Source organism: Poromitra crassiceps (genome assembly GCF_964638095.1).
Source record: "Poromitra crassiceps genome assembly, chromosome: 11".
NCBI lineage: Eukaryota > Metazoa > Chordata > Actinopteri > Beryciformes > Melamphaidae > Poromitra > Poromitra crassiceps.
In genome coordinates this window covers 4,975,914-5,003,897 of record NC_139643.1, presented here as the reverse complement: position 1 = coordinate 5,003,897, position 27,984 = coordinate 4,975,914, and the positions used below count along the sequence as shown (strand labels likewise).

At 45.4% G+C, this 27,984-nt stretch overlaps 3 protein-coding genes across 3 annotated transcripts in view; 1 reads left to right on the top strand and 2 right to left on the bottom strand.

Annotated features, from left to right (window-relative positions):
* The first annotated feature begins 2,672 nt into the window (after positions 1–2,672).
* On the top strand, positions 2,673–5,241 carry LOC310785486 (RNA/RNP complex-1-interacting phosphatase-like). Its single transcript, XM_083646576.1, has 2 exons — positions 2,673–2,701; positions 3,953–5,241. The coding sequence occupies exon 2, from the start codon at positions 4,030–4,032 to the stop codon at positions 5,092–5,094; it is 1,065 nt and encodes a 354-aa protein (XP_083502702.1). The 5' UTR covers positions 2,673–2,701; positions 3,953–4,029; the 3' UTR covers positions 5,095–5,241.
* Positions 5,242–7,539: 2,298 nt separating this feature from the next.
* Positions 7,540–12,108, bottom strand: LOC310785800 (uncharacterized protein). Its single transcript, XM_083646951.1, has 2 exons — positions 11,855–12,108; positions 7,540–10,077 (listed from the first exon to the last, which is right to left on the bottom strand). Exons 1-2 carry the CDS (start codon positions 12,045–12,047, stop codon positions 9,206–9,208), a joined length of 1,065 nt encoding a protein of 354 aa, XP_083503077.1. The 5' UTR covers positions 12,048–12,108; the 3' UTR covers positions 7,540–9,205.
* A 7,797-nt stretch (positions 12,109–19,905) lies between these two features.
* Positions 19,906–27,984, bottom strand: part of dnai2b (dynein, axonemal, intermediate chain 2b) — a gene marked incomplete at its 5' end in the record, with an annotated part of 45,177 nt that continues 37,098 nt past the window's right edge. The window contains 4 exons of the mRNA XM_083645775.1: positions 19,906–20,381; positions 23,594–23,818; positions 25,238–25,384; positions 27,795–27,930. Of these exons, the coding sequence (XP_083501901.1) occupies positions 20,334–20,381; positions 23,594–23,818; positions 25,238–25,384; positions 27,795–27,930 (556 nt within the window). The 3' untranslated portion in view covers positions 19,906–20,333. The remainder of the gene's footprint in view (positions 20,382–23,593; positions 23,819–25,237; positions 25,385–27,794; positions 27,931–27,984) is intronic.

Genomic DNA, 27,984 nt, shown 5'->3' with positions numbered 1-27,984 from the left:
CACTGTCAGTTTTTAGATATTGGTCGTTTTTTTAACTATATCTGTTGACTGGAAGAATGATTTTAGTCACCGGAGGTCTGGATCTTATTAGTTCACGTTAGTTACGTTAGAGAAAGAGCCTCGCGGACATCCTGTATCCACTGAACTCCATTGGAAAGAAACAGTGAGTTTTAACTAACTGTTCATTCATTTAGTGTTTTTTGCCCGTTTTAATTACCGAGTCTGTTTGTTTTGGAGAGGAGGGTGATGTGGAAAATTGAAGTTCCATTGATTGGCATTTCATAATCAATAAGCTATAATTGCATAACACATAATTAATTGGTATGAGTTATTAGTCATATGCATCTCACACATGCACACACACAGGCAGACACATCTTTGCTCTGGCCTTCGGGGAAACACTGCATGTCAAGTGACCTTGCTAAGGGAACACGCGCAGATATGCACACACCAACGCACACACACACACACACACACACACCAACGCACACACTTCTAAAATCACCACCCCTCCCCTCTCTGTTTCTCTCTCCTCTCTATAAAGCATTATGTCAAATGTGAGATTTTCACTGCATTCCATAAATCCTCATGTAATCTATACATCAATGTATTGACATGTTTGCAGTCCTTCTCTAATGATGTTTGTAATGAGTAGGGATGCACCGATATGAACATTTTGGCCGATGCCGATAACCGATATTAACATTGCTGTTATGGCCGATAACCGATATTTACCGATGTCGATATGATCTGTATAAAACCAAATTTTTATGATCATCACATTTTGTACATACTGAAAAACACATGTTAACACTGAATTTGAAAAAGTTATGCATTTCTTTATTTGCAAAGCCTTTGGAAAAGCCCATAAATCATAGATTTACTGAATTATTTCATATCAATGTGAAGAATTTGGCTGATAATGATAACCGATATTAACATTGCAACATCTGACCGATACCGATATGACCGATATGTTAAAAAATGACTAACATCGGCCAATACCGATATGATTGCCGATATATCGTGCATCCCTAGTAATGAGGAGTTGTAATGGCTTTTAATATACTTTTATAAGACACTTCCTGGACTCCTGCCTTCTTTATTTTAAATGTCTGGTCACCGGTCTTATCATTTTGGCTTGAGACACTGTCTGATCATGCGGATGAGGAATGGTGTTATTGGTATAAATACCATTTCTACAACAGAGGGACTCTAGTATAATCCGGCTTGCAGTAGAAGCCTTGTGAACGATGAACACTGAGCAGATAGAAACAAGCTGAGCTAACGTTAGCAACCAGCGCGGCTTGCAGCCCTCCAGCAAATTCAGTTTGGGGAAACAGTGATTTTAACGTGAAGTTGCTTTATTCAGCGTTTTGACCTGTTGTAATTAGAGAGTTTGTTTTGGGAGAGGAGGAGACGTCTGCGGGTATCGGCTCCCGCTAAAAACCTGGTGAACAATGAACACTGAGGGAATCCTATTCTCATACAATGGCTTGCATAATTCCACACTATTGCACGATGCCATGACACATCTGTTATTGTTTTGAGTTTGAGACCACTAGCCTGCACGTTTAAGTAACCAACCATAACAACCCGCCCCCAGCAGCCTATAGGCTATCTTCCACAAGACTTCCTGTTACTCACACATCATTAAACAGAATTAAACAACATAGAAGACACCACACTATCATTAGCTGTTTGTTTGTCACCAAGCCTGTGTTGCTATCTGATGTTGTTCAGCAACTGCACTGGCTCTGTGCAGGGAGCATGGGAGCCAAGAGTATGATTTCTGAATAGCAGCCATTTAAATAGCAATAGCTCACTTCAGGAGCCTGATATATAAGAGTGATATATAGTGATAAGAGAGTGATATTATGCTCATTATACCACAACTAAGGGTGTTTTCGCTTAAGTATGAGACCCACCCCCCCCCCCCATCTTGGCTAGGACTTGAACTACATCTGCAATGGCTATCCAGTCTAGCTAAATGTTAAAACAGCCACTTGTAGGCTACTTTTTTCAGGATTTTTAGGCTGTGTTAGTACAAAGTTGTAAATATCTTGAAATGCAATTTCTACTTAATACTACAAATGTTATTGTGGATACGTTATTTAGGCTACCATTCTGACTAGTGAGAATACCATTTTGACTAGGAGAAATGCTATTATGGATGTAAATGTGATGACAGATATGTGTGGATTGGCCCGGCCTGTAGGCCTCACCGGGCGGCCTGTGGGTCACCAACCTCGCCTGCTCGGGTCATGCCCTGCCGGGTCCGGAGTCTGCAGCCCGGGCCCGGCCTGCTCGGCCCAGGCCGCTCCGCCGCTCTCCCAGGCGGTGAAGATGCACCGCACCGCCGCGGCCAGCCGCTCCTCCACCCGCCGCCGCAGCTCGTCCGCACCGCTCTGCCGCTCCGTCGCACCGCGCCGCTCCCCGAACAGACAGTAGATCTCCTCCGCGGCAGCGGCGAGCTGCGAGTCGATCACCGCCCTCAGCGCCTGAACCTCACACGCTTTAGCTCGCTTTTTAGGCATTTTTCCACGATATCTCCGTCCGAACAAAGACACAGGATGTAAACAAATGCGAACGACTTCCGGGATCAGCGCCGTGACGCCAACCGTTGCGTTTGCGGGGATGACGTCATCCATATGCGCCAGTCGTACCGTGGCTCGAGAAGGAAGCTACCTGCTAACGTTAGGTAACTAAGCTCTTATAAATATAATTGAAAGCGCTCGGTTACAAAAGCATACTGGTTGGTTCAACATTAAGTGCTAGAGTTGTAACAACACACTCTCCGTTTGTGTTGTATCTGCTTAATTTGCTAACTGAAATCAAGCTAATCATGCTGACCAAACAGTCGAAATGCTAATGCTAGCCCCGATACCTGCCCAGAGTTGCCTGCCAAGTCCTCTTTCCCCTCTTTTCTCTCCTCCACTCCTCGCCTCACTCTCATCTTCTCCACTGGTCCACCCAGGGATAAAACATGAATATGGTGTATTGTTGATTTAATTGATTTACCTCGCGTATTTATTTATTCTGTTACATTCTAAACTATTTTATTCTATTCCATTCTATCCTCCTGGTTAAAGGAATTCATCGTAGTTTGTGGGTTGGGTTGAGCCCCAACGTGACGCTAGTAGGCTACTACTGTACTCCGTATACTATAATGATACTGCTGCGTGAAACAACCGTTTAAAAGCAGTCTTTCCACAGCCTGTGCTGAATTTACAGCAGGGTGTGTTTGATCTCACTATCACGGTGCACCGCTTACACCCGGCGAGCAAACAACACATGCAGGAGACAGCGGCTCAGTCAGTGATCAACGCAAATCCAGCCCACCTGGGAAGCAAAACATGTCATGAAATACTCAAACTCCCAAGGTTCATGTCGGCACTAGGAAGCTTCTCCTCTCCTAAATACGGCACATATTATAAATTATAATATTGTATATATATTATTATTATATATTATACAATTATAATATGTGCCGTATTTAGGAGAGGAGAAGCTTCCTAGTATTATATTTTATAATATACTTGTGGAGTACAGTAGTAAGGGGCTAGGTTGGGTTGAGAACTCTAATCCAAGAGTGGATTTGCGTTTGTACTTTGTCCTGTGCGCACGAGGCAACAATACTGATGTGCATGCGTTTTGCAGGGAAATGACTGGTTTGGCATAGGGCATGCCCACAGCTGCGTTAGCGCACAGACCCCGGCGCAAAACTGGCTGGTATCGTGCCCCGGCGTGCAAAATGACACCTGCGCGGGGCAGACGATACCATATAAAACCGCCCCGCAAGCGTAAAAAGCAAATAGCCCTTGTACGAAGATAGGGCCCGTCTTGTTTTGGGTGTTCTGTTCAGCCATGTTCCATGATGTTTCCCTCAGCTAGCTTAGTGCTGTCTGTGGTGTTCCTGTAATAAACGTGTTCCTGTCCCATCTGTCTGTAGGTGGCACTGAAAGGATCTGCTCCAGCTTGCAGCTGCCAGCTAGAGACCGCAGCAAAGCCAACAGACCAGCTAGGGTGATGCCTTACAAAAAGAAGAAGACTGGCATACCGGACAGATGGCTGGAGTACGGCGCTGTAGGGAAGAGGGTTCCAGGGACACGCTTTATCGCCTTCAAAGTGCCCTTGAAGCCGTCTTTGAACGCCCGTGTGCCAGAACCAGATGCCTTCGGTCTCTGGAATCTTTTGGACTCTTTGGAGAGAGAGAACCACGAGCTCGGTTTGATCATCGACCTGACTTTCACCACCCGCTACTACAAACTATGGGACGTCCCGGAGTGGTGGTCTCACGTCAAAATCATGACAGAGGGTCATCACGTTCCCAGAGACAGCACGATCCTGAGCTTCAAACGGGCGGTGCGCCGATTCCTCCGGGACAACGCCAGCAACGACAAGCTGATCGGAGTCCACTGCACCCACGGGCTCAACCGCACGGGCTACCTGGTCTGCAGGTACCTGATCGACGTGGAAGGGCTGGACCCCCAGGCCGCCGTGGAGCTCTTCAACACGTCAAGGGGTCACTGCATCGAGAGGCAGAACTACCTGGAAGACCTACGGTCCGGTCCGAGGAGGAGCAACAAGGGGATGGAGGAGTCGGACCAGGAGCCAGCGAGAGGAGGCGCCACAGAGCGACCGCCACCCTGGTGTCCCATCAGCTCTGAACCCCGGGTCGGCTCGGACCCCTGGGAGGAGAGTCGGCCGCACGGCGCCAAGCACCACTGTCACGGCGATCAGCACCGACAGATGGCCGGCCACCAGCCACGTCTCCGACCTCCACACGGCGGCCTGCTCCCACCGCCCACTTTACTCCCCACTCCCCCGCTCCCCGCCTTACTCCCCACCCCCCGGTTCCCTCTGCTCACAGCCCCATACAGGGCCGCCCCACTTCGCTCCCAATACCAGTGGAGCCCCGCACACTCTGACGCCCAGACGAATAGACCTCTCCACCCAGAGGGGACGAGGTCCAAGCCCGGGTGGAGTTCTGTGCCTGCATGGACGTCCGACCAAGCCAGAGGTAACAGGGCGCGATCCAGCGACCCTCGTATTGGTGGACAGGGAATCTACCGCTACACTACCCATATGTGATTTCTAATCAGACACTAATAACATAGCACAGGAACATGTGGGCAGTGTCTGCAAAATGCACTGCAGCCACCTTGTGCCGGAAACTGTATCGGGGGTGGGAAGCCGGATTAAGGGTGTGTGTCCTGGTCGCTGCATTAGCGCCTCCTCTGGTCGGTCGGGGCTCCTGTCCGGGGCGGAAGGGAAGGGGAAAATCACATTGTAGGGCTTGGAGGTAGCCAACAATTCCACTGTACAGTTTCCGGCACAAGGTGGCTGCAGTGCATTTGCAGACACTGTGTGAGTGAAGCCGTGGCACATGGTTTGCGACAGTTGTCAGCACTGTAAGCACTGGTTAGTAGAGTCTGCTGTACATCGCGAGCTGCTAGCCATTAGCTACAGATTGCTAGCTGACAGGAATGCCCCACCGCGGCTGCAGGTTGTTTTTCTAATTCTCCCTTCTGACACACACGGAGCGAGACTGAGGGAGAGAGAGAAACACGTGTTTTCTGTTTTCCTTTGTCTCATCCGCTGTTGATCTGTGTCTGAAAGTTTCAAAGTGGCACATTGTCCCTAGCCTGGGTAAACCCAGCCTCCACGTGACCTCTATCTATGTGACTGATAGCACATAGAGGTCACGTGGAGGCTGGGTTTACCCAGGCTACATTGTCCCTACTCAGGAGAAGCGGTCACATGATGCGCAATTTTTGACAGCTTATTTATTTGACAAATTACATTGTTTACAAAAAAGTCATGTCATCACTTTCATAGCATCTTCAACCCCACAGTGGTGCTGGACAAACACTTGCTGCTTAAGGAGTTTATTATATAATTGGCACACATTGTGCAGCAGATTTTTTTTATGGCGGTAATTAAACAGAAAGGTTTTTTTTGTATTACCACCCAACACTACCCAACACAGGAAGCGATCGTGTTCACAAACAAACACTGACCTGATGCTATTCCGGTGTGGAAACCAGAATTGGAAGGTTCTGGCTCACCAACTGGACCAGAACGTGAGGAAGAAACTGAGACAGTCCGACGGTGGTGAGATCGCAGTCTGTTCTTTGCTGAGATTGCTGCTACATTTTTGGTTTAACTACAGCTGATGAACAAAGTTTTATGTCAATAAAGAATGATTGCATTCAAAGTCATAAAAGTCGACATTTGGATATCTTAGCCATTCTGAACCTTTTTCATATCAAGGACCCCCAATTTACTCCACATTAGAGCCACAGATTTTATGAGTGTCTCGGACCCAAAATATGAGAAAATGTTTATTGATGGATATGATTTTTGTCCATAATTCCATGACTACCTCTATTAGCCCAGGCATTTTACCACAACATGTGGGTCAACCTATTTGCAAAACCAAACTCAGTGGATTTTGTGTTCTAAATGAGAGAAAAGGGGTCTTAAGTAATCCCATGAGGGGAAAGATTTGAAAATCACCTAAATATGATCCTACCAAAACGGACACTACAGGTGAATATGGTTTAAAAAAACAAAATCACCATGAAACTTACCCAGTTGATTACAATGCGTACACTAAGACAATTGTCTTTTGTCAGGGATATATATATATATACAGTATGTGAAAAGTTAATTTGCAAAAACAGGTAAACGCCATTCTTAAAATGAACAAACATGTTTGATACTCCCTGGAGTGCACATAGAAAACATTGAGGCGATTTATGTGAAAATTATCAGATGAATATGTTTTAGTTATGATTGACAATAAAAAATTCCCAAAAATAAATAAATTACAGTATAAATACATCAATATATAAAATAAAATGATAAAAAAATCCAAACGGAGATACCTGTTTTTGCAAATGAACTCTTCATACATATATATATATACGGTATATATATATATATATATATATATATATATATATATATATATATATATATATATATTGTAGTTACACACACAAGTCTAGCTTTTAGGTTGTAAAGTCCACAGTTTGTGTTGATCAGAATGTTCAGATAGAGGGGTTCTCTTATGACCCAGCCGCTGTCAGCATGCATTATATCAAAATACCCTCCACCAACTCGCATCCAGTCAACGATCAACATAGGCTCTGCCTGGAACAATATGGAGTTTTAAAATGGAAAGGCAAAGCGAGTAGGAACCCTGCCAATCATCTCACATATTCTGATATCTGTGGACGTGGTGGGCTGTGAAGAACAATCTTCATCTATACAGTGATATGAGCTAGTTTGCAGGAGCAAGATGTCTATCTGCCTACAATCATATTGGACACCAGAGAAAATCTTCAAAAGAATCAAGGTCTGGAAAAAGATTGAAAATGTGTAGGAGCCCTGGAAGAAAGTAGAAACATGACAGTTCAGAGGTAGTACTGTAACATGACAGTTCAGAGTTAGTCTGTATATCAACATTTATTTGGATTTCTTTGTACACGCTACATTTGCATTTAGTAAACGGAGAACAAACAGAGCAGCTGTCAATACACTAAGCAGATTCTACAACTGAAGTCAAATCACCGGATCGGTAAAAACCAAAGTCCAGGAAAGTCACCACCCGCCTTCTCATTTTAGCTTGACATGTTAAGTGTGTTGAGTACGGCTGCAAATAACGATGATTTTCATTATCGGTTTATCTGTTGATTACTTTCTCGACTATCGTTTGGTTTATAAAATGTCAAATGTCAAAAGAAATGTCACTTTTTCCCCAAAGCCCAAGATGATGTCCTCAAATGCCTTCTTTTGTCCTGACTAACAGTCCACAACCCAAACATAATCCGTTTCTGTCTAAGGGGACGTTCAGACCAAAAGCGTTTTTGGAGCTGCCAGCGTCTTTCTGCAATTCATTCTCTATGTAAGGACGTGCTAGACGTGCTCCTCTTTTAATAAACGCACATGGCGTTTAAGTGCTGGTGGCGTCTGTTGTTTTTGGAGGAGCGCTGTGGGCATTTTAAAGCTGAAAAAAGTTGAACATTAGAGGAAAAGCGCGCTGCTCGTCATTTTCACTCCTACCTTCTCTTCTCCAGAGGAATCCTCGACCTCCGCTGCTGCCAGAATTGGCAATAATCTGGCTTTCATGTTGACAGTGAACGACATCAAACAGACAAAACCAGCTGGCTACCGTCCTTGTGGTCGTTGTGTTCTGATCTGTACTGCAGGTGAAAACAAAACGGAGCAGAAAAAAACAGCTCCGTGCGCTGTGTTTTGTGCACAATGGAAGCGCCCTCGACATGATTTTCATATCGTTCTAACTGAAAAAAAAACGCTTTTGGTGTGAATGTCCCCTTAGAAGTCAAAATAAACCAGAAAATATTCAGATTTAAGAAGCAGGAGTGAATTTCTCTTTTTCTTTTCTTGAAATTTGGTCTAAAAAAATTAGAAAAAATAATTGACGATTAATTTTCAGTCAATCGCCTAACTGTTGCAGCTCTACTGTTAAGACGGTGTTATAACAACAATGCAGTCGAGCAAGCCTGAAGCTAAACACACCTCAGAACATCTTGTGTATATTCGTGTGTATACTCTTCACATCCTTTATGTATTTAAATGCCACACCATTAAGGGCCGTGTTAAAGCGGCAACGGTAACCGAGGGAAACCGGAAACAGAGGTGACAAAAAATGTCAAAGAGCGACAACAGAAGGGAATCTGAGAATGGAGTGTTTGTCATAAAGGAAGAGAAATCCTCCCACCGACATGTCAGCCCCTCGACCAGCACTGCGGAGTCTGAAGCCGAACTCTTTGTTTTTCTCCCAAAACCAAGCAAACGCAGGCTTTTATTCGCACGGACGTGCCAAGATTGGTTTCCTGCAGCCTTCACACTTTCACCACTAGGCCTATAGATTACCAGGCTACCTACAGATGACATTTCAATCATAAAGGTTCATAGGAAACAGTATTGCTGGGTTTCATATAGGCCAAATAGGGCTTTCCAGGCAGGGGTTTACTTTCGGTGGTCGCCATTTTGAAAGTCCAAGATAGCCACCACAGAGACTTTAAAAACAAACTTTTAAACGTTGGTTTTGGGGTTGGTAAAACTCTAAACCTTCTAAAAATGCATAGTTTATCCAACTTTCCAAAGATGTTGAACAAAAGCCCATAAGGAACTGGACTAGTTTCTCCTGGCCGAGTCCCGCGCGCGCGCGCTAGCTCGTGGCTCTGGGGCGACATTTGTGCCTCCTCTTGTTCGACAGCTGTATGAACGACTTGCCGCACTCGCTGCACCGGTGCGGCTTCTCGCCCGTGTGCAGCTTGAGGTGCGTGGCCAGGTGCGAGCGCTGGTGGAAGCGCTTGGAGCAGACGCGGCAGCAGAACGGACGCTCGCCCGTGTGCGTTCTCATGTGGTTTTCGAGGCACTGGCGCGTCGGAAAGTCCCGTGCGCACACGTCACACTTGCGTCTGTTCTTGCGGTGCGTCTGCAGGTGGAGCTTGAGGCTTTCGGCGGTGTGGAAGCGCTCGCCGCACACGCCGCAGGCGCACGCGGGGTCGTTGGAGTGAACGTTGACGTGCATCATCAAAAAGCCCTTTGCCTGGAAACTCCTCCCACACACTTTGCAGCCAAAGTGTGGTTGTCCGTCCGCTTTACGCCGCCGCTTCTTCGATTTCGCCGCGTTTAAACCCGGCTGAGGATCTCCGGAGTCTTTGCCGTAATCGTGGCTGTCTTCAGTTTCAGAGGAGTGTGAAGAGAGGAGCTGGGCATCACTAGCCGCTTGTAAAGGACTCGCTGGAGCCGAGTCCTCTGCACCACCTTCTGGATTCAGCTGCTGAGCTGAAGTGCCAGCGACGGTCTGGTGGTCCTGATCTCCACTTTCCGCACAGCTAGGGTCATAAGTGAACTTCATGATGTCGGCCTCTTCCGCCCGTTGAAGCTGCTCTCCCTCCTGACTGATCCAGAGTTCCTCCTGTTCCTCTTTAATGTGTGGGGGCTCTGGGCCCTCCTGGTCCAGACTGGAGCTCCACTCCTGCTGCTCAGGGGGAACCTCTTCTTCACTGACCAACAGCTGCTTGGTGAAAGCATCTAGAGGGAGGAGAAAAACAAACAGAAAAAACGTACAATTCAGTGATGTAAAATGGTCCGCATCCTGTGTCTGACGCATTCAAATCCGATAGGAACGCAGTAAATTCACTATTGATGCATCCAGGGGACGCACCAGGGCAGGAATGATACCACAGTGCTGTGGATGCCCCGGAGTGTGGCTGTCATTTTGGTTTTGGCCTTGGTGCCATACATTTGGGCTGTGATGCCCCAAAACATTTTTATTTATCGAAGGCCAAAGTTAACCTGACGCTGCCAGATGGACGGTTTAGCTTCACATTACGTTTCACTAAACCAGTCCATCTGGGAATGCAGTAATCCAGCCCGCTGATGGATTACGTCGAGAGAATCTCTTTTGATCTCGCGAGGTTATCCATCTTGCAAGCAAGGTTAGGCAAGCAAGGTTTGGCCTTGCCCAAAAATGACTTGATTGCAGATATACTTTCATCATAGGCTACATGAATACTGTATAACCATAAATTAGGCTATATAACCATATAACATCCAACAAAAGTGTAACAATGTAAAAAAATAAAATAAAAATATATCTATATTGCCGCTGCTGACAGAGACTCTGAGCTGGGGGGGGGGGGGGGGGGGGGGGGGGGGGGCGTTCGTAACCGTTTAGGGTTGCCGGCTTTGAAGACTTTACACGTTCCCGGGAACTACATACGCCAATTTCACATTACACCCAAAGCAGCCATTTTGTGTCTAAAGTGCAGGAAGTAACACAATATAAAAATTTAACGGCATGCAGCTGATATACGGGGGATCAGCCGACCAGCATTTTGGTAGCCTAAACAAACCGCGTCACTGGGTGGCAACGGCAATGAAACCCTATGGAGCCCAAGTGGCGCGAGGCTTGAGTGTCTGACTCTAGCCGGCTAACTCCGTTTACATTTTAAAAACTGCAACAGTTCACACAACTTTAACACGACATGCATATATTATACATCAAACTCTTGAGCTACTTCTGCTCTCACTCAGAATGTCAAAATATAAGCGATGTAGTTTGTTTGTTTGGCACAACTCGTACTATTAACTGCCGCCCTATAGGACGAATCAGCGTAACGTCACTTGCCACCCAGAAATGCGGAACCCTGTGGAAGTTATTAGTATGAGTTGTGCCAAACAAACGTTAATATCTCAAAAACTATACATCACATCGCTTATATTTTGACATTCTGAGTGAGAGCAGAAGTAGCTCAAGAGTTTGATGTATAATATATGCATGTCGTGTTAAAGTTGTGTGAACTGTCGCAGTTTTATTAAATGTAAACAGGGTCAGCCGCCTAGATCAGACACTCAAGCCTCTTAAAGCTCACCCTCCATAGGGTTCCATTGCCGTTGACGCGGTTTGTGTTTACCAAAATGCTGCTCGGCTGATGCCTCGTATAGGGTGAAATCCTGTGTGACTTTCAGTGGTTTCACACTGGGGACCCGGGAGCACATTTGTCCCTAAACTGACAGGTCCGGTTCGTTTGACTGTTGCGTTCCGTGCCCGGAAATGGAACATCGAACCACAGGGTCCACTTGAAAAGGTGGTCTGGGGAACACTTGGGCGTGCACGCACGCACGCACGCACACACACACACACACACACACACGCACGCGCGCACACACACACACACACACAGCACTTCTTTTGCACTTCTGGTTAGATGCTAGACTGCATTTTGTTGTCTCAGTACTTTGTGGAGACGAGAGCGGGGTAATAGAGAATACCACCAGGTCCAAATAAAGGGAGAGTTTCACAGACCTGCGGGCAGCTGCGGGGTTTGCGGTTTGAGCACCGCGCACAGCAGCGCGTGCTGGCGCGCGATCACCTCCTGGGACAGCGCGGCTTCCTGCTCGTACCGCGCGAGCGTCGCGTCAAAAACACCGACGATCTCCTCGACCGCCGCGCGCACCCGCCGGTCCACGAACACCCTCAGCTTCTGCACGCGCGACATTTACAGGTCAAAATAAAGCAAAGACAGCCAGGGGAAACTGTGGCAGAGAAACGACCCGCTAGCACGCGAGCTAACGTTGTCACGAGCAGACGGGCTTTTGTCTGTTTACTTCCGCTGGAGTGCGAATGTGTCATGACGTCGTGACGCCACATAGATAAATTACTTCCTGTTTGGGCGTTCGGCCTTCAAAATAAAAGTATAAGTATAAAAAAAAGTATAAGTTCTATCATCCAAACGACAACAAATCATTATTTTTGTGAGGATATTTTTGCTTTAATCTATTGTTTCAATTGCAAAATAATATTGTTGTAGTCAACATTTGGACAATGGCAACACATTTAGAACATGAACAAATATTTTATTGTTGATCGAGGTCAATAATTGGGTAGAGTCAAATTATTATTAAATTAAATTAATGATTAAATAAGAGCTGCTGTTGTAGTTATCTTATCTCTTCAACATCACAATTTTGAGAACCTGTTATGAAACATTTCTATTCTATTCTTCAGAACAACAGCAGCCTTTTGATAAATAGCCTATATTTTTTATTAATCAAGACGTTGCCAACAGAAGGCTAAACATAACATTCATTAGAATTACACAAAAAATAATAGACTATATGGCCTAGGCAAGATTATTACACAAGTAGGCTAGCTAAATCTCAGCATGAGTAGATGCATAGGCCCTAGTAGGCCTATCCTAGATACACGTTTTAAGATAACATTGTATTATTTTCAATCATATCAATGGAGGAGAACTGGAAATATATAGGCTACAATCAGGGGACGTGGTGGTTTTTTTATGACATGATGGAGGCAACGTCACACTCACACGTCATCTTGGGGGGGGGGGGCTCTAGCCTAGCCGCTAAGCTGAAGCGCCTGTCTTGTGTGTGTGTGGGTGTTTGAGACTGGTGTTTACGTGGACAGGCGATGAACGGTAACGGAGCGGTGTTCGTCTGTGCTTCAGGCCCGGGCAGGAGGTTTGAAAAACGGACTGAAACAGCAGCTGCTGCCGGGGGCTCAGCCTAGATGGAGATCATCTCCCAAACCCGGCGCTGCAGGAGCGGTCAGTAGCCTAAACACCGAGATCTTCTATTCCTCTGTGGGCTCATAAAGATGATGAAGCAGGCTAGTTGGTAGCGGGGCAGAAGAGGAGACGCCATACCCAGAAATGTAGCACAATATCGGCTGTTAATATTTTCATTGATTGATTGGGTGGGTGCGTTTATTTGAGTGTCCTGCTGCAGCATGCACATGCATTACAGCAGGCAGGATGGTCGGGTAGCAATTCCTTTCTTAAGGATGATGACTGGTCACATGACAAACCATATAGTTCCACCCATTCAAATGGAGAACATTTAAACAAAAGCATTACATTTCCATTTAGCTTTTAGACATGTGTTGGATAGGCCTATGTGTCCTCTGTCTTAGTTGCCATGCATTTTCTGTAGCCTAGTCTAAATCTTGCTATTAGCAAGATTTATTTTATTATTTTAAGTAGGCCTAGCCTTTTTTTTCTTTTCTTTTTGTCTTAAAGACAAAAGAAAAAACGAATCAGAGGCAACTCATTCCAAAAGACAGTAGCCTACCCCCTCACTCATGCATGTGATTCTCCTATAGGCCTATATTATCTATCGATACTGATAAATGAAAATCATTTGAAGGTCTCACCTTTAAATTACATTTACGCTCTGTGAGTAAAAAATAATAATATTCAGATTTGCCCACATAGCCTATAGGAGTTTCAATCACAATCAGAATCAGTCACCTGAGCTTTAATGAGAAACATGAGTGTTTGTCTTTGATAAGCTTTTATAGTTCTGGGGCTAATGCTCGTTATATGAATGAATTAATGAATTTTATTATGGATAATGCAGACAAACATCCAAGGGATAACATGAAAAGTGTAATACACTTATTTCCATCATGGTCCCTGATTTTAAGAACATGACATACAGTAATACAACATCAAATAAAACTATAGGCTACAAATCAGACAAAAGATAAAAGGAACTTGAGATTAAAACAAACATACCATAAAACACCGGGGGACTCGAATCATATTTTACCCTAGTTTACTCATCAATCATTTTTTCAGAAGGTTTTTTAAACTATTCAGGGAATTTGCCATAATATAAGTATAGCCTACATATATATATATATACATACATATAAGTATGCAATTCGCTTCATCACAGAGTGTGTTCACGAGTCCAAAACAAATAAAAGTATTGTGCCCAAAATAAAATGTACATATGGATGGCCATGACAGGAAACAAAGACGTTTATTTTCTGACCAGCACTGTTGTCCATTTATTTAAGGTTGAGTTCAGTCTGTTCTGAATCAGAATCAGGCACTTTTATTGCGACAATATGTAAATTACATACACAAATTTGTCTTAGTGTCTGAATGCAGCGTAGCGCTCAGCCTCATATCAATATTCAGAGATAAAGAAATAGGGAAAACAACAAAAAGACCATCACAACATTGCAAGTGCATTTATACATTATATACACGAGTGGAGGAGTGTTCAGTAGGCATAAAATATGAATTCTGAACTGAAATGTTTCCCAAAAATCCAACTGTATAAGTAGGCTGTTTTTTTGTTTTTTTTTGCTCTTCCCTCTAGACGCCTTCTCCAAGCAGCTGTTGGTCTGTAAAGAAGAGGTTCCCCCTGAGCAGCAGGAGTGGAGCTCCAGTCTGGACCAGGAGAACCCAGAGCCCCCACACATTAAAGAGGAACCGGAGGAACTCTGGATTAGTCAGGAGGGAGAGCAGCTTCAAGGGCCGGAGGAGGCCCATATCACCCAGTTCCCATTCACTCCTGTCCCTGTGAAGAGTGAAGATGAGGAAGAGAAACCTCAGTCCACACAGCTTCATCAAAGCCAAACTGAGGAGAACAGAGAGGCGGAGCCTCTAGCCAGCAGCTCAACAGAACAGATTAAAACAGAAGCTGATGGAGAGGAGTGTGGAGTATCAGAACCAGCCAGGAACTTAGATCCAGCTAGTCATTTACAAACAACTTGTGATGGCAAGACTTCAGACTCTTCTGAATGTGAGACTGAAGACAGTGATGATTATGGGAAGAAGACTAGAGAACCTCAGTCAGGTTTAGAAGCTTCTGGACCTCGCTGTGAAGTGTGTGGAAAGGTTTTTCCTAAAAAGGCTTCTTTAGTGCGGCACGTTCATGTCCATTCAGCAGATTGTGGTTTGTGTGGAAAACAACTGGAGCCCGCAGAGAGCTTGAAACATCACCTTCAATCTCACAGGACCTGCAGCGTTTGTGGTAAAATATCTGGCTCTATTGTGGATTTTGAAAGACACGTGAGAACTCACACTGGGGAGAAGCCCTTCGCCTGCATGGTTTGTAGTAAAAGATTTGTCCAAAAGCAAAATTTACAGACACACATGAGAAGTCACACAGGTGAGAAGCCTTTCGGCTGTTCCATTTGCAGCAAAACGTTTAGTCAGAGGGAAAATATGCAGAGTCACATGAGGAGCCACACATCGGAGAAACCCTTCGGGTGCTCGCTGTGCGATAAAAGGTTCAGCCAGAGCGGAACGGTGGCAACGCACATGAGGACTCACACGGGAGAGAGACCCTTCGGCTGCTCCGTGTGTGGGAGGAGCTTCAGTCGGAGGGGAATGCTGCTCGCGCACACCCGACTCCACACGGGGGAGAAACCGTTTGGCTGCTCCACCTGCGGGAAGAGTTTCAGCGAAAAGGGAAGTCTGCGGAGACACAGTAGGGTGCACACCGGGGAGAAGCCGTACAGGTGTGCCGGCTGTGGGAAGAGATTCACGCAGATGCCGCATCTGAAATGTCATAAATGTCCTGAGAACAGCGCCTCCGCCAGTAAACCAGAGAAGAAGATCCAACACGCTGCAACACTTGCTTAGAAATGGAGTTTGCTGATGTCAACAAACGGTCCATCACAACAAAGAGTCCACCAAAAAGTCCCCCAGAAAAAGAGAAATGTTTTATCTATGAAGCCTGTCTGGCTAAACAGCAGCAATGGGGTTGGGGGGGGGGGGGGGGGAATAGAGTGCTTTCAATTCATGGAGGGACCCTATAGCTTGTTTTAGCTTGTAACCTTTTTACTATGAAACTGTCTGAAGACCTGATAACAGTGTGTTGTTACCACAATAAACGGCTGGATGGAGCCAAAAGTGATGCATAAAATGACTGTGACAAATATATTGTGGTTTTAGCTGGCTAATGTTCTATAACATTAGCTTGCTTGGTAAGGTGGACAAATTACTATCTAGCTAAATTAGGTTAGCCAACCTGCCAGCCAGAAGCCCCAGGAGTCTGGATGAATTAGCTGACTTGACCATGTGCCGATAATGCCGCTAACTCATCCAATAGCATCTTAAAGGAACACTCCGCCCATTTTCAACCAGCTTTGTATCTGACAGTTATTGAGTGTTAACTCAAATTAATAACTCATTAACTCAAATCAACTCTCAAACTGTAAACGGTTTTGAAGTCATTCATCTAGTTTGACAATTATTGCGAGTTGATTTGAGTTAATGAGTTATTAATTTGAGTTAGTGTGAACCAGTGATGTCACTGGTCCACACTTTAACACTCAATAACTGTCAAATTAAATTACAGACTTCAAAAGCGTTTAGTTTTCTGATATACTACCATAGGTGTAGTGCTAATGTAACGCGGGGGAACGGCGTTCCCACACTTCCCCAAGGGGTGTTTTGTACGTTATTATTTACGACAGCATGAAGAAGAGTGCTACTGCGATGCGTTATTATGGGACCCACCACGGTTCTTCCCAAGGAAGAAAAACAACAAACACCTGAATAATGTCATGGGCAAACTGGAGGAGTGCAGAAACACCTGTTGAGCCGTGGGTGGCGGCAGTACAAATCAATTGGCAACTTTGATGATATTTCATCTGCGCATTGAAGCCGTGGTCTCCCCCCTGTGCGTAATTGGGCAGCGCCAGCTCACCTGATACAGCCGCTTTGATCTCTGTTACAGCCCCCGATTCGTAGCTACAAGCTGATATGAACTTATATTGCTACAATTAACGCATTAACAGTGTGTAACAGAATACATTCAGTGTGCAACAGAATAGCCTACATTCTGACTGTGTGTTATGGAACGCATCTACCAGCGCCCACAACGCCAACTGGGCCAATTTAGAGAAAGCGTGTTAAAGCAGAATACGGGACTATCTGGAGAAAACAAAACAAATGAACAATCTGAGCTGGCAATGTTCTTTTGTTGTGGAATGCGCAGTGCATGGAGACTTGCACGGCTGCCTTAATCGAATAGAGGTGAGCATTGCTTCTTTGTGAAGAAGGAATGGAAAATGATCTCAATTTGGCCATACCAGTGATAATTATAATAATTTTTAGCATATTATGCATCATAATGTATTATTTTATTTCATGGCCAGATGTGGCCTTTCTTATCTCATATAGTGCAAGTCTTGCTGTTTATGTGCTTTTGTCCCATGCGTGATGCCCTCACGCTGCCTATGATTTTGACACTGAACATTTGTTTCACAAGCGAAAATAAATTTTTTCGGGGCACCGTTAATGAAATCGCCGGGCTGGGCGCAGTGTTTGTGATGTGGGAGATCCGAGCTGTCAAGAGGCAGAGCTGTCAAAAGGGAATAAAATACTCGCTCCTGGCCAATCCCGGAGCTTGACTGCCACGTAGGCGGGCACAGGGCATGGTTTTGCCGGAACCGCGGTGTGGGTTCCATAATAACGCATATTTGCGTGCGGGGGGGGGGGGGGTTGTTGGGACCTGTGCGTGTGCCAGGGGAGGGGAGTGTTCCCCATAGAGCTATAGGTGCGTTCCCCCACTTCTCCAGATAGCACTACACCTCTGTATACTACTGATGTTCTAATGATACAAAGCTGGTTGAAAATGGGCAGTGTTCCTTTAACAGTGGAAGGTATCTCTGCTTTTGGAACATTGTTTGGTTGCACGCCACAATAACGTCTGTTAATTCATCCTCCCGGCTGACAAATGTTGTGTCAAATGTTTTATGAAACTATAGACAGTGTTTAGCAAAGACATTAAATCCAGCTGTGTGTTGTTAAAGCTGATGTGATGAAAACAAAACCTGCTCCCCAAATTATTTTAACCCCCAGACTGTATTGACTCAGAGAGCTGCATGCAAATTAAACAAAAGAATAAATATGTCATTACGTGTGTGTGTGTGTGGGTGGGTGGGTGTGTGCGTGTGTGTGAGAAAGAGAGAGAGTGAGTGAGAAAGAGGGGTCTCTAAAAACTATATTTAATATGTTTTAATATTTTCATAGGTCTTAAATTTAGATCTTTAAGACTTTTCAAATTCGTTTTAAAGATGTCGATATCCTAATCTCCACACCTGTCGACTGACATGGGACAGAAAATGTATAATAATTATTATCATCTGCATCAAAACGTTTATTTTGTACATCCTCATTTCAAAAGCCAGGGTCCAATGTGCTTCAAGTAAGGAAAATAAAATGTACAGACATTTAAAATGTGTGTGTGTGGTAGAACAGCCATACAGCTGTCATGTGACCAGTGGCATTATATTGTTATTTTGTGCGATTCACAGTAAAAAAAAACTCCTGGTTTATCTTACTGTCCCTTTAAGCAGCCCCTCAGTTCAGCCTCTGTCTGAAACGACTCTGACAGCAGAAATGACTGTGAAAAAGACACTAAGCAACACTAACGTCAAACAAATGTTAATATCTCAAAAACTATACATCGCATCACTTATATTTTGACATTGTGAGGCTTGGGTTCTGGTGACTTGGGAGTAGACTGACTTGTACTTGATGACTTGAAAAGGTTTCTAAACACTTGATTTGAGGTCTTGTGTTTGTGTAAATCACTTAGATTGATTTAGATTTTTGTTTAAATGTTTTCTCTGTTTTTTTACATGATTGAAATAAAATGTATTGAATCAAATCATAAGTGATGAGATTTGTTCCTGCAGACGACTGAATTTCAATTCTGTTTTCTGAATATGTATGGAATGATTGCAGTTATTGAAGTTGAAAGTGATTATAGAAATCAAACGCATTGTGTTCTTACCAAGCAACTACCTGATTAAAACCACATTGCATTGAAAAGTACCAGATATTTAGTTTAGTATTAAATTGATACTGGACTCTTGATTTGTTCTGACTTGACTTTTTGTTTTACATTTAGACTTGGGACTTGACATTAATGACGTGGACTTGATTTGCTAATCTACATTTAGACTTGGGACTTGACATTAATGACATGGACTTGATTTGCTAATCTACATTTAGATTTGGGACTTGACATTAATGACATGGACTTGATTTGCTAATCTACATTTAGACTTGGGACTTGACATTAATGACGTGGACTTGATTTGCTCATCTACATTTAGACTTGGGACTTGACATTAATGCAGTGATGCAGTCACCTTTAGGTAGTCATTTTCATCCCAAAATAGGGCACCTAAGTGAATGATTTTGTGTGTGCCCTGGTATCTGTCACCTTTTTCACTATCCATGACTTTGCATAGGCTACCTGTTAATGATGTGGACTTGATTTGCTAATCTACATTTAGACTTGGGACTTGACATTAATGATGTGGACATGACCTGGTAATCTACATTTAGAGTTGGGACTTGACATTAATGATGTGGACCTGACCTGGTAATCTACATTTAGATTTTGGACTTGACTTGAGTCTGACTTGGGACTCGAGCAAAGTTGACTTGGTCACATCTCAGAATCACAGCATCTTGTATGAATGAATGAATGAATGAATGAATTTATTTGGTGATAAAATAAAATAACACAACAGTACATATAGTAATGAAAGAACAGACAATAATCAATCACCGAGGATAAAAACACAAAAAAGTCAGAGGGCTTATTTCCATTGTGGTCCTCAAAATGGTAATGTGAAATGAATCAGTGGCACAGGATCAGTCAGAAGGCCGGAGGTTGCGAGTTCAATTCCCTCCAAAGCTGACGTTTGTATTTCAGGATCAATCGCTGGTGCTGCTTCAATGGACCCTTGACTCTGCACATACGGCAGTGTGGTGATCATATCAATATCACTCACGAGTTCTGTGACAAGACCGTGTGTGTGTGTGTGTGTGTGTGTGTGAGAGAGTGTGAGTGTGAGTGTGAGTGTGTGTGTGTGTGTGTGTGTGTGTGAGAGAGTGTGAGTGTGAGTGTGAGTGTGAGTGTGAGTGTGAGTGTGAGTGTGTGTGTGTGTGTGTGTGTGTGGGTGTGTGTGTGTGTGAGTGAGTGAGAGAGACGTGATCTGGTCATTCCGCTCCGTCTTCCACTTCTTTCTCTTCACAGACGCCTTTTTCCTGGAAAGAAAAGACAGACAATATAAACCTGTAAACCCCCGGAGGCAGGAGAGGTATTTATTTTTCAATTGAAGTTTTTCTACATAATGCTTTTTCCTTTCTTTGACTCCTGAATAGAAACCCTAAAGTCCTTGGGGTCCTTGGGGTCAATACTAGTTTCCGACCGATGGAGGTGTAATTTTCAGGCCCAGCACGCTGTCTCAATAACAAATGTACTTGCGCTCCGCTGGGCAGCAGTGGGTGTTTTGGTGTGAAAAGGAGGTGTGGTCAGATGCAGTGGGTGTTTTGGTCTGAAAAGGAGGTGTGGTCAGGTGCAGTGGGTGTTTTGGTCTGAAAAGGAGGTGTGGTCAGGTGCCAGTGGGTGTTTTGGTCTGAAAAGGAGGTGTGGTCAGATGCCAGTGGGTGTTTTGGTCTGAAAAGGAGGTGTGGTCAGGTGCCAGTGGGTGTTTTGGTCTGAAAAGGAGGTGTGGTCAGGTGCAGTGGGTGTTTGGTCTGAAAAGGAGGTGTGGTCAGGTGCAGTTGGTGTTTTGGTCTGAAAAGGAGGTGTGGTCAGGTGCAGTTGGTGTTTTGGTCTGAAAAGGAGGTGTGGTCACGTGCAGTGGGTGTTTGGTCTGAAAAGGAGGTGTGGTCAGGTGCCAGTGGGTGTTTTGGTCTGAAAAGGAGGTGTGGTCAGATGCAGTGGGTGTTTGGTCTGAAAAGGAGGTGTGGTCAGGTGAAGTGAGTGTTTGGTCTGAAAAGGAGGTGTGGTCAGATGCAGTGCGTGTATTGGTCTGAAAAGGAGGTGTGGTCAGATGCAGTGGGTGTATTGGTCTGAAAAGGAGGTGTGGTCAGGTGCCAGTGGGTGTTTTGGTCTGAAAAGGAGGTGTGGTCAGGTGCAGTGGGTGTTTGGTCTGAAAAGGAGGTGTGGTCAGGTGAAGTGAGTGTTTGGTCTGAAAAGGAGGTGTGGTCAGATGCAGTGAGTGTTTGGTCTGAAAAGGAGGTGTGGTCAGATGCCAGTGGGTGTTTTGGTCTGAAAAGGAGGTGTGGTCAGGTGCAGTGGGTGTATTGGTCTGAAAAGGAGGTGTGGTCAGGTGAAGTGAGTGTTTGGTCTGAAAAGGAGGTGTGGTCAGGTGCAGTGAGTGTTTGGTCTGAAAAGGAGGTGTGGTCAGGTGCAGTGAGTGTTTGGTCTGAAAAGGAGGTGTGGTCAGATGCAGTAAGTGTTTGGTCTGAAAAGGAGGTGTGGTCAGGTGCAGTAAGTGTTTGGTCTGAAAAGGAGGTGTGGTCAGGTGAAGTGAGTGTTTGGTCTGAAAAGAAGGTGTGGTCAGGTGAAGTGAGTGTTTTGGTCTGAAAAGGAGGTGTGGTCAGGTGCAGTGAGTGTTTGGTCTGAAAAGGAGGTGTGGTCAGGTGCAGTGGGTGTTTTGGTCTGAGAAGGAGGTGTGGTCAGATGCAGTGGGTGTTTTTGTCTGAGAAGGAGGTGTGGTCAGATGCAGTGGGTGTTTTGGTCTGAAAAGGAGGTGTGGTCAGATGCCAGTGGGTGTTTTGGTCTGAAAAGGAGGTGTGGTCAGATGCAGTGGGTGTTTTGGTCTGAAAAGGAGGTGTGGTCAGATGCAGTGGGTGTTTTGGTCTGAAAAGGAGGTGTGGTCAGATGCCAGTGGGTGTTTTGGTCTGAAAAGGAGGTGTGGTCAGATGCCAGTGGGTGTTTTGGTCTGAAAAGGAGGTGTGGTCAGATGCAGTGGGTGTTTTGGTCTGAAAAGGAGGTGTGGTCAGATGCCAGTGGGTGTTTTGGTCTGAAAAGGAGGTGTGGTCAGATGCCAGTGGGTGTTTTGGTCTGAAAAGGAGGTGTGGTCAGATGCAGTTGGTGTTTTGGTCTGAAAAGGAGGTGTGGTCAGGTGCAGTGGGTGTTTTGGTCTGAAAAGGAGGTGTGGTCAGATGCAGTGGGTGTTTTGGTCTGAAAAGGAGGTGTGGTCAGGTGCAGTGGGTGTTTTGGTCTGAAAAGGAGGTGTGGTCAGATGCCAGTGGGTGTTTTGGTCTGAAAAGGAGGTGTGGTCAGATGCCAGTGGGTGTTTTGGTCTGAAAAGGAGGTGTGGTCAGATGCAGTTGGTGTTTTGGTCTGAAAAGGAGGTGTGGTCAGGTGCAGTGGGTGTTTTGGTCTGAAAAGGAGGTGTGGTCAGATGCAGTGGGTGTTTTGGTCTGAAAAGGAGGTGTGGTCAGGTGCCAGTGGGTGTTTTGGTCTGAAAAGGAGGTGTGGTCAGATGCCAGTGGGTGTTTTGGTCTGAAAAGGAGGTGTGGTCAGATGCAGTGGGTGTTTTGGTCTGAAAAGGAGGTGTGATCAGGTGCAGTGGGTGTTTTGGTCTGAAAAGGAGGTGTGGTCAGATGCCAGTGGGTGTTTTGGTCTGAAAAGGAGGTGTGGTCAGGTGCAGTTGGTGTTTTGGTCTGAAAAGGAGGTGTGGTCAGGTGCAGTGGGTGTTTGGTCTGAAAAGGAGGTGCGGTCAGATGCAGTGGGTGTTTGGTCTGAAAAGGAGGTGTGGTCAGGTGCAGTGGGTGTTTGGTCTGAAAAGGAGGTGTGGTCAGGTGCAGTGGGTGTTTGGTCTGAAAAGGAGGTGTGGTCAGATGCAGTGAGTGTTTGGTCTGAAAAGGAGGTGTGGTCAGATGCCAGTGGGTGTTTTGGTCTGAAAAGGAGGTGTGGTCAGGTCGCATGGGTTGGCGGTTCGATCCCCGCTCCCTCCCAGCTGCCGTCGTTGTGTCCTTGGGCAAGACACTTAACCCTCCTTGCTCCCGATGGTGTGTAGGCACCCTGCGTGGCAGCCTGCCGCCATCGGTGTATGAATGGGTGAATGTAGACTATCTACTGATTGTAAAGCGCTTTGGATAAAAGCGCTATATAAATGCAGGCCATTTACCATTTACCATTTGAGGGATCAAAAACCATATATATATATATATATATATATATATGGTATATATATATATATATGGTATATATATATCTCTTATTTGTATATTATATTATGTATGTTATATATCTTATAATATAATATTATTGGCAAGTACCTCATACAACCCGACAGAAAAAAATCACAGCTATCCCTTTAATAAGAGAATCGAAGCAGACTTTAAAGTAATTAATTTACTATTAAGTAATTCATTTAAAGTAATTAAATTACTTTGTGAGACAAGTAACTACTACCTGTAACTAACTAATTTTCAGTAACTTGCCCAACACTGGGGCTCACCCTGTGCCTCTCCTCCTCTCTCTCTCTCCTCCTGAGCTCGGACTCGACGGTGCTGTAGAACTCAGCCTCTGCCCGGGCGATCAGCTCCTCGGGCCGCTCCTCGCCCTCCTCGCCCCGGGCGGACTCCTCCTCCCGGCTCTGCTCAGACCGGCTGCGCTCCTTCAGGCGGAGCTCCCGCTGACGAGACTCCAGGATCTTCTCCCGTTTGGTCTCACGCTCAAACATCTGCCCCAGGCAAAGACATCACAGCCAAAGTCAATCTGCAGCACAGGCTGATCACATCAAATCAAATCAATAAGAATATGATTGGTAGCTCGGCAACAGCATAATAATAGGGGGGTAATAGTGTGATAACAAAGAAGTAATAATTGTGTAATACCAGGTAATAACCATGGCTTGGTATTAACACGTGCTACCAAATGTGTTTCCCCATGTGTTTCTGGCCCCGTTACCCTGGCCTTGTTACCCTACGTAGTGTTTTCAAATGACGTTGGAAACACTCCTGCGGTTGTTGATTATGCAACATATTTTTGGTTCAGATAAGTTGAGTTCAACCTAATGGATGTCACATGCCAACATTTTATTCTGGCGACTGGGTTGTGATTTCTCCATCTTCCTTCCCCTCCTTCCACCATCTGCTGCAGACGCTGTAGCTGCGTTTGCCCTATAAGAAGGTTGATGCTAGCATCAACCTTCTTCAAGATCCAATTCGCTGAAATGGATTGGGTGGAGGGACGGGGGAGGGACTTAACCCGGCCTCAGTCTGACCCTAAAACCCAACTAATTATGACTCCTCATGTCCCTCCGGCAAATCCATTCGAGCAAGGACCCTGGAAGAACGGAACCTCTTCTCTCCAGATCCACCAGGTGGAGAAACAATGGAGGCTGCCAATGAATCTTCTCAGCGATGGCCTCATTTGTTTACTGTAATCGGTGGTCTACTAAGACTTGAAAACATTCGGAAATCGTATCTGCAACACTGGTCTGACTCAGGCTGCAGCAGATCTAAGCTCTGCCATTGGCTGCGACCATTCAGTCGGAGCGAAGGGAAATCCCTTTCTGCTCCCTGCGTGTCGCTCTGAAATTCCTCCACCACTGTGAAACAACAACATTAGCTAGCAAGCTAGCAAGCTAGCAACCTACACGCTGAAAGTGGCAAATTTTGACAAAGATTTGGATTGTGCAATAAAGCACAAGTACTATCACAGGAAGCGTAGGAGGTAATTGGCTGATCACCGTGTTGGAACACAAGGTGAATAAGAAGCATCAGTGCTATTCTGTCAATAATGCAGTCTGTGTCCTAACATTAAGACATTTGTATTTATGTCCATTTTATCTGTACATATTTACAGGCATCTAACTGCATCGAGCAAGGAAATTGTTTTGAACTTCCGCGCTTGCGTTCACATGGACAGACCATTTTGAGCAGAGCAGATGGCCAGTCCGGGCCTGGGAGGGGCATTGAGTGACAGCTGGTGGAGTGTGGGCGGGGCATTGAGTGACAGCTGGTGCAGTGTGGGCGGGGCCTTGCGGTGAGTGACACCTGGTGCAATGTGGGCGGGGCCTTGCGGTGAGTGACACTTGGTGCAATGTGGGCGGGGCCTTGCGGTGAGTGACAACTGGTGCAGTGTGGGCGGGGCTTACAGCAGCGACCAAGCTCTTCTCGTTCGTCTGCAGCGTGGACAGTCCGGGGCAGATTTCCAGCAGTGTGGCGTTGCCCTGCTGGGAGCCGCAGGCCAGGAAACGCCCATTATCCTGCACCCGCAGGCTGTACAGAGCCTCGTCACACACCTACCACCAACAACAATAACAATAACAACAACAATTACTGGTTACATGTAATTTTTTCAACCGTGTGCCATGGAGGGTTGAGAGTCTGAACTGGGCTGTCATGTTCCGTAGGAAGGAAAACCCTACGACACCATGGCACACGGTTTGCTTAAAACCACTGATTTAAAGGTTTTGACTCCATTTACACCTTGCATTAAAATGTGTCTCGTATCCAGATTCTATCTATATGATTTAACCTGATTACATTTACAGCTGCTATTAATATGGTTTCCTCAAGTGCTACAAACGAACAGCTTTAGCGAATCGGTAACCAAACTCCATTCAAAAACATGCCGTTTTAACGGAGGAAGACAGCGGGATTTCAGGCGACTCACATCCAGAATTGACATTTTATTCACTTACAGTAACATATCCGTGGATCATATACATGCCGAATTGAAGAGTGGCATCTAGTAATACATTTGACGTAGGCCTACCTCTGTATAATGAAGAACCGTTCAATTAATATGTGGTGTTTTTCATAGCGAGACAACGATCACGTAATACGCGGAAAAGAGTACCAAAAGGGGCTAGGGTTGTATCAGCCTCTATCGAGACATACAGCCTAACGTTTGTGAGGAGAAATAAATTGACTTGAATGCCACTTGTAAAATCTTCCACAGTTTAACGTTAGTGCGACGGTGCAACCACTATTTTGACTGGCGGCTTTTGGGCGCTGTAACAAAGGCAAGCGCTCACTTTTTTTGGGCCACATTGCCACCCCACGTTATCGCCTGAATGCGTCGGAATGCATCGGGAACCTCACAGTGAGACATGTGCGTTATGGAGTAGTGGAGAAAAGTGTTTGACAGAGATCTCATGTTGTGGATGCAGTGTATGGAGACCTGTGCGTGTGTTTTGGGTATAGTGCCCAAGTTCTTCAGGCTCTCCTCCGCACCGCACCCCACCGCCCTCGCGCTCCCCCCGCCCACTCTACTTGGCAGAAAAAACAGACCATTTCCAGCTGTTTCTAAACAAAGACCCCTCATGTCTAGAAAGGTAAATCCGGAAAATATCCTGCTCTGGCTAGCCGGACATGGTCCAGACTTCATGTTTAGAAGTGGCTTAAGAGGAACTGCCCGCTGGGGAGGTTCCCCGAGAACTACATAACTTCAAGAGCTTTTTTCTGTTTGCATTCAATAGGAACCATAGGAATGCTGAAGTGGGGCCTGGTGGTTAGCATGCTAACCGCTACTACTGTAGTAACTTCACAGCAAAGCAAGTGAGTTCATGGGCGATTGATAGTACTTTGATACTACTCATTAGCTAGCTAACGTTAGCGAAAAAGAAAAGAAGACAACGCCTCGGGGCATTCAACGTAGCTAGCTACACTTACATCTCGACCACTAAAGGTTCCTCTTGTGCTGGGAAAGTACCTACCCTGAAGTAGGAGCTGAAAAGGTTCCTCTAAACGGCGTTCTAAGAACTATTATGATCCCTAGTTCCTGCGGTGCGAACACAACAAAAAGGGGAGAGTTCCTCCAACTGTTCCTAGAACCATGAAAAGGTTCCTGCGGTCAGAAAAGAAAAAGCACCTATTGAGATCCGATCGCTCAGTCCAGCTCAACCAAACGTCACATCCTCCTCTCGCTTGTCCATGCCAGAGGATCTAGTCTATGACTTTTGTCCATATTATCATTTTAGAGATGTAGTCAAGTGTCACCAGATAACCAAACCATTATTCATGTTCTTGGTACGCATTTATGTGTATTTTTCCACGGTGCCAGCGTAGCTTGCAGCGTGGCAACACAGGGTAGAACGGATACTTGGATGGATACTTGGGGACGGTTGCTGGTGGCCTCCAGAGGGTGGCATTAATTGGCTAGTCCGTGGCTGTAACATAGCTGCTCAGTGGGCACTGTGAGATGTACAGCATCTGTGCTGGGGCTTTTTTGTTTTTTTGTTTTGTTTTGCTAACATTAGGTTGGAGTTAGCGCGATATTGCAGCCAGCGAACGAGTGCTATTTAATTAACATGCACATGTGTTTTGGGCTGTTCAATTATTTTAACTTTAAAAAAGAAGAGTTTGTTTTTTAAGCTAATGCTGTCACATCAGCAGCAGACTGTCGCCATGGTAATGGCATCAAAGCAGTGACGCCAATTATGTATTTCGACGCACACAGTTGTTGACAATGGATTCGACAATGGATTCGACAATGCAACGCATTGCATCTACACTTGACCACCTCCGGAAGTGGTTTAGCTGATCGGATCACAATCCGTCCTCCTTGGGTGCATTTACACCTGTACTTTATGTGGTCAGGCATGATCCAATAGCAATCCAATCACCCAAAACGCATTTTAATGGAAGGTGCAAAGGGGGTACATTTCATGTTTTTCTTTTTGTGATGCAAAGGTTGGAGAAAGGTACTTTGAGGCTGAGCGTGGGGTCGTTCTGTTTGAAGAGGATGTCCCAAACGTCCAGAGTGCCGTCCATCTTGGCCGTGAAGAAGACAGACGGTCTGACAGGACTCCAGCAGGCGTCTGTCAGGTACGACATCTGGTATCTGCAAACAACAGGCCATGTGTCAGATTTAACATGGGGTGTTATTGTACTCTTT

Bases quoted from the DNA above. Each gene is read 5' to 3' on its own strand.
- LOC310785486 (XM_083646576.1), top strand. From the start codon at position 4,030: ATGCCTTACAAAAAGAAGAAGACTGGCATACCGGACAGATGGCTGGAG.
- LOC310785800 (XM_083646951.1), bottom strand. From the start codon at position 12,047: ATGTCGCGCGTGCAGAAGCTGAGGGTGTTCGTGGACCGGCGGGTGCGC. The intron at 10,078-11,854 runs GTCTGTGAAACT...TCCTCCCTCTAG, and splicing joins AACCCCGCAGCTGCCCGCAG to ATGCTTTCACCAAGCAGCTG.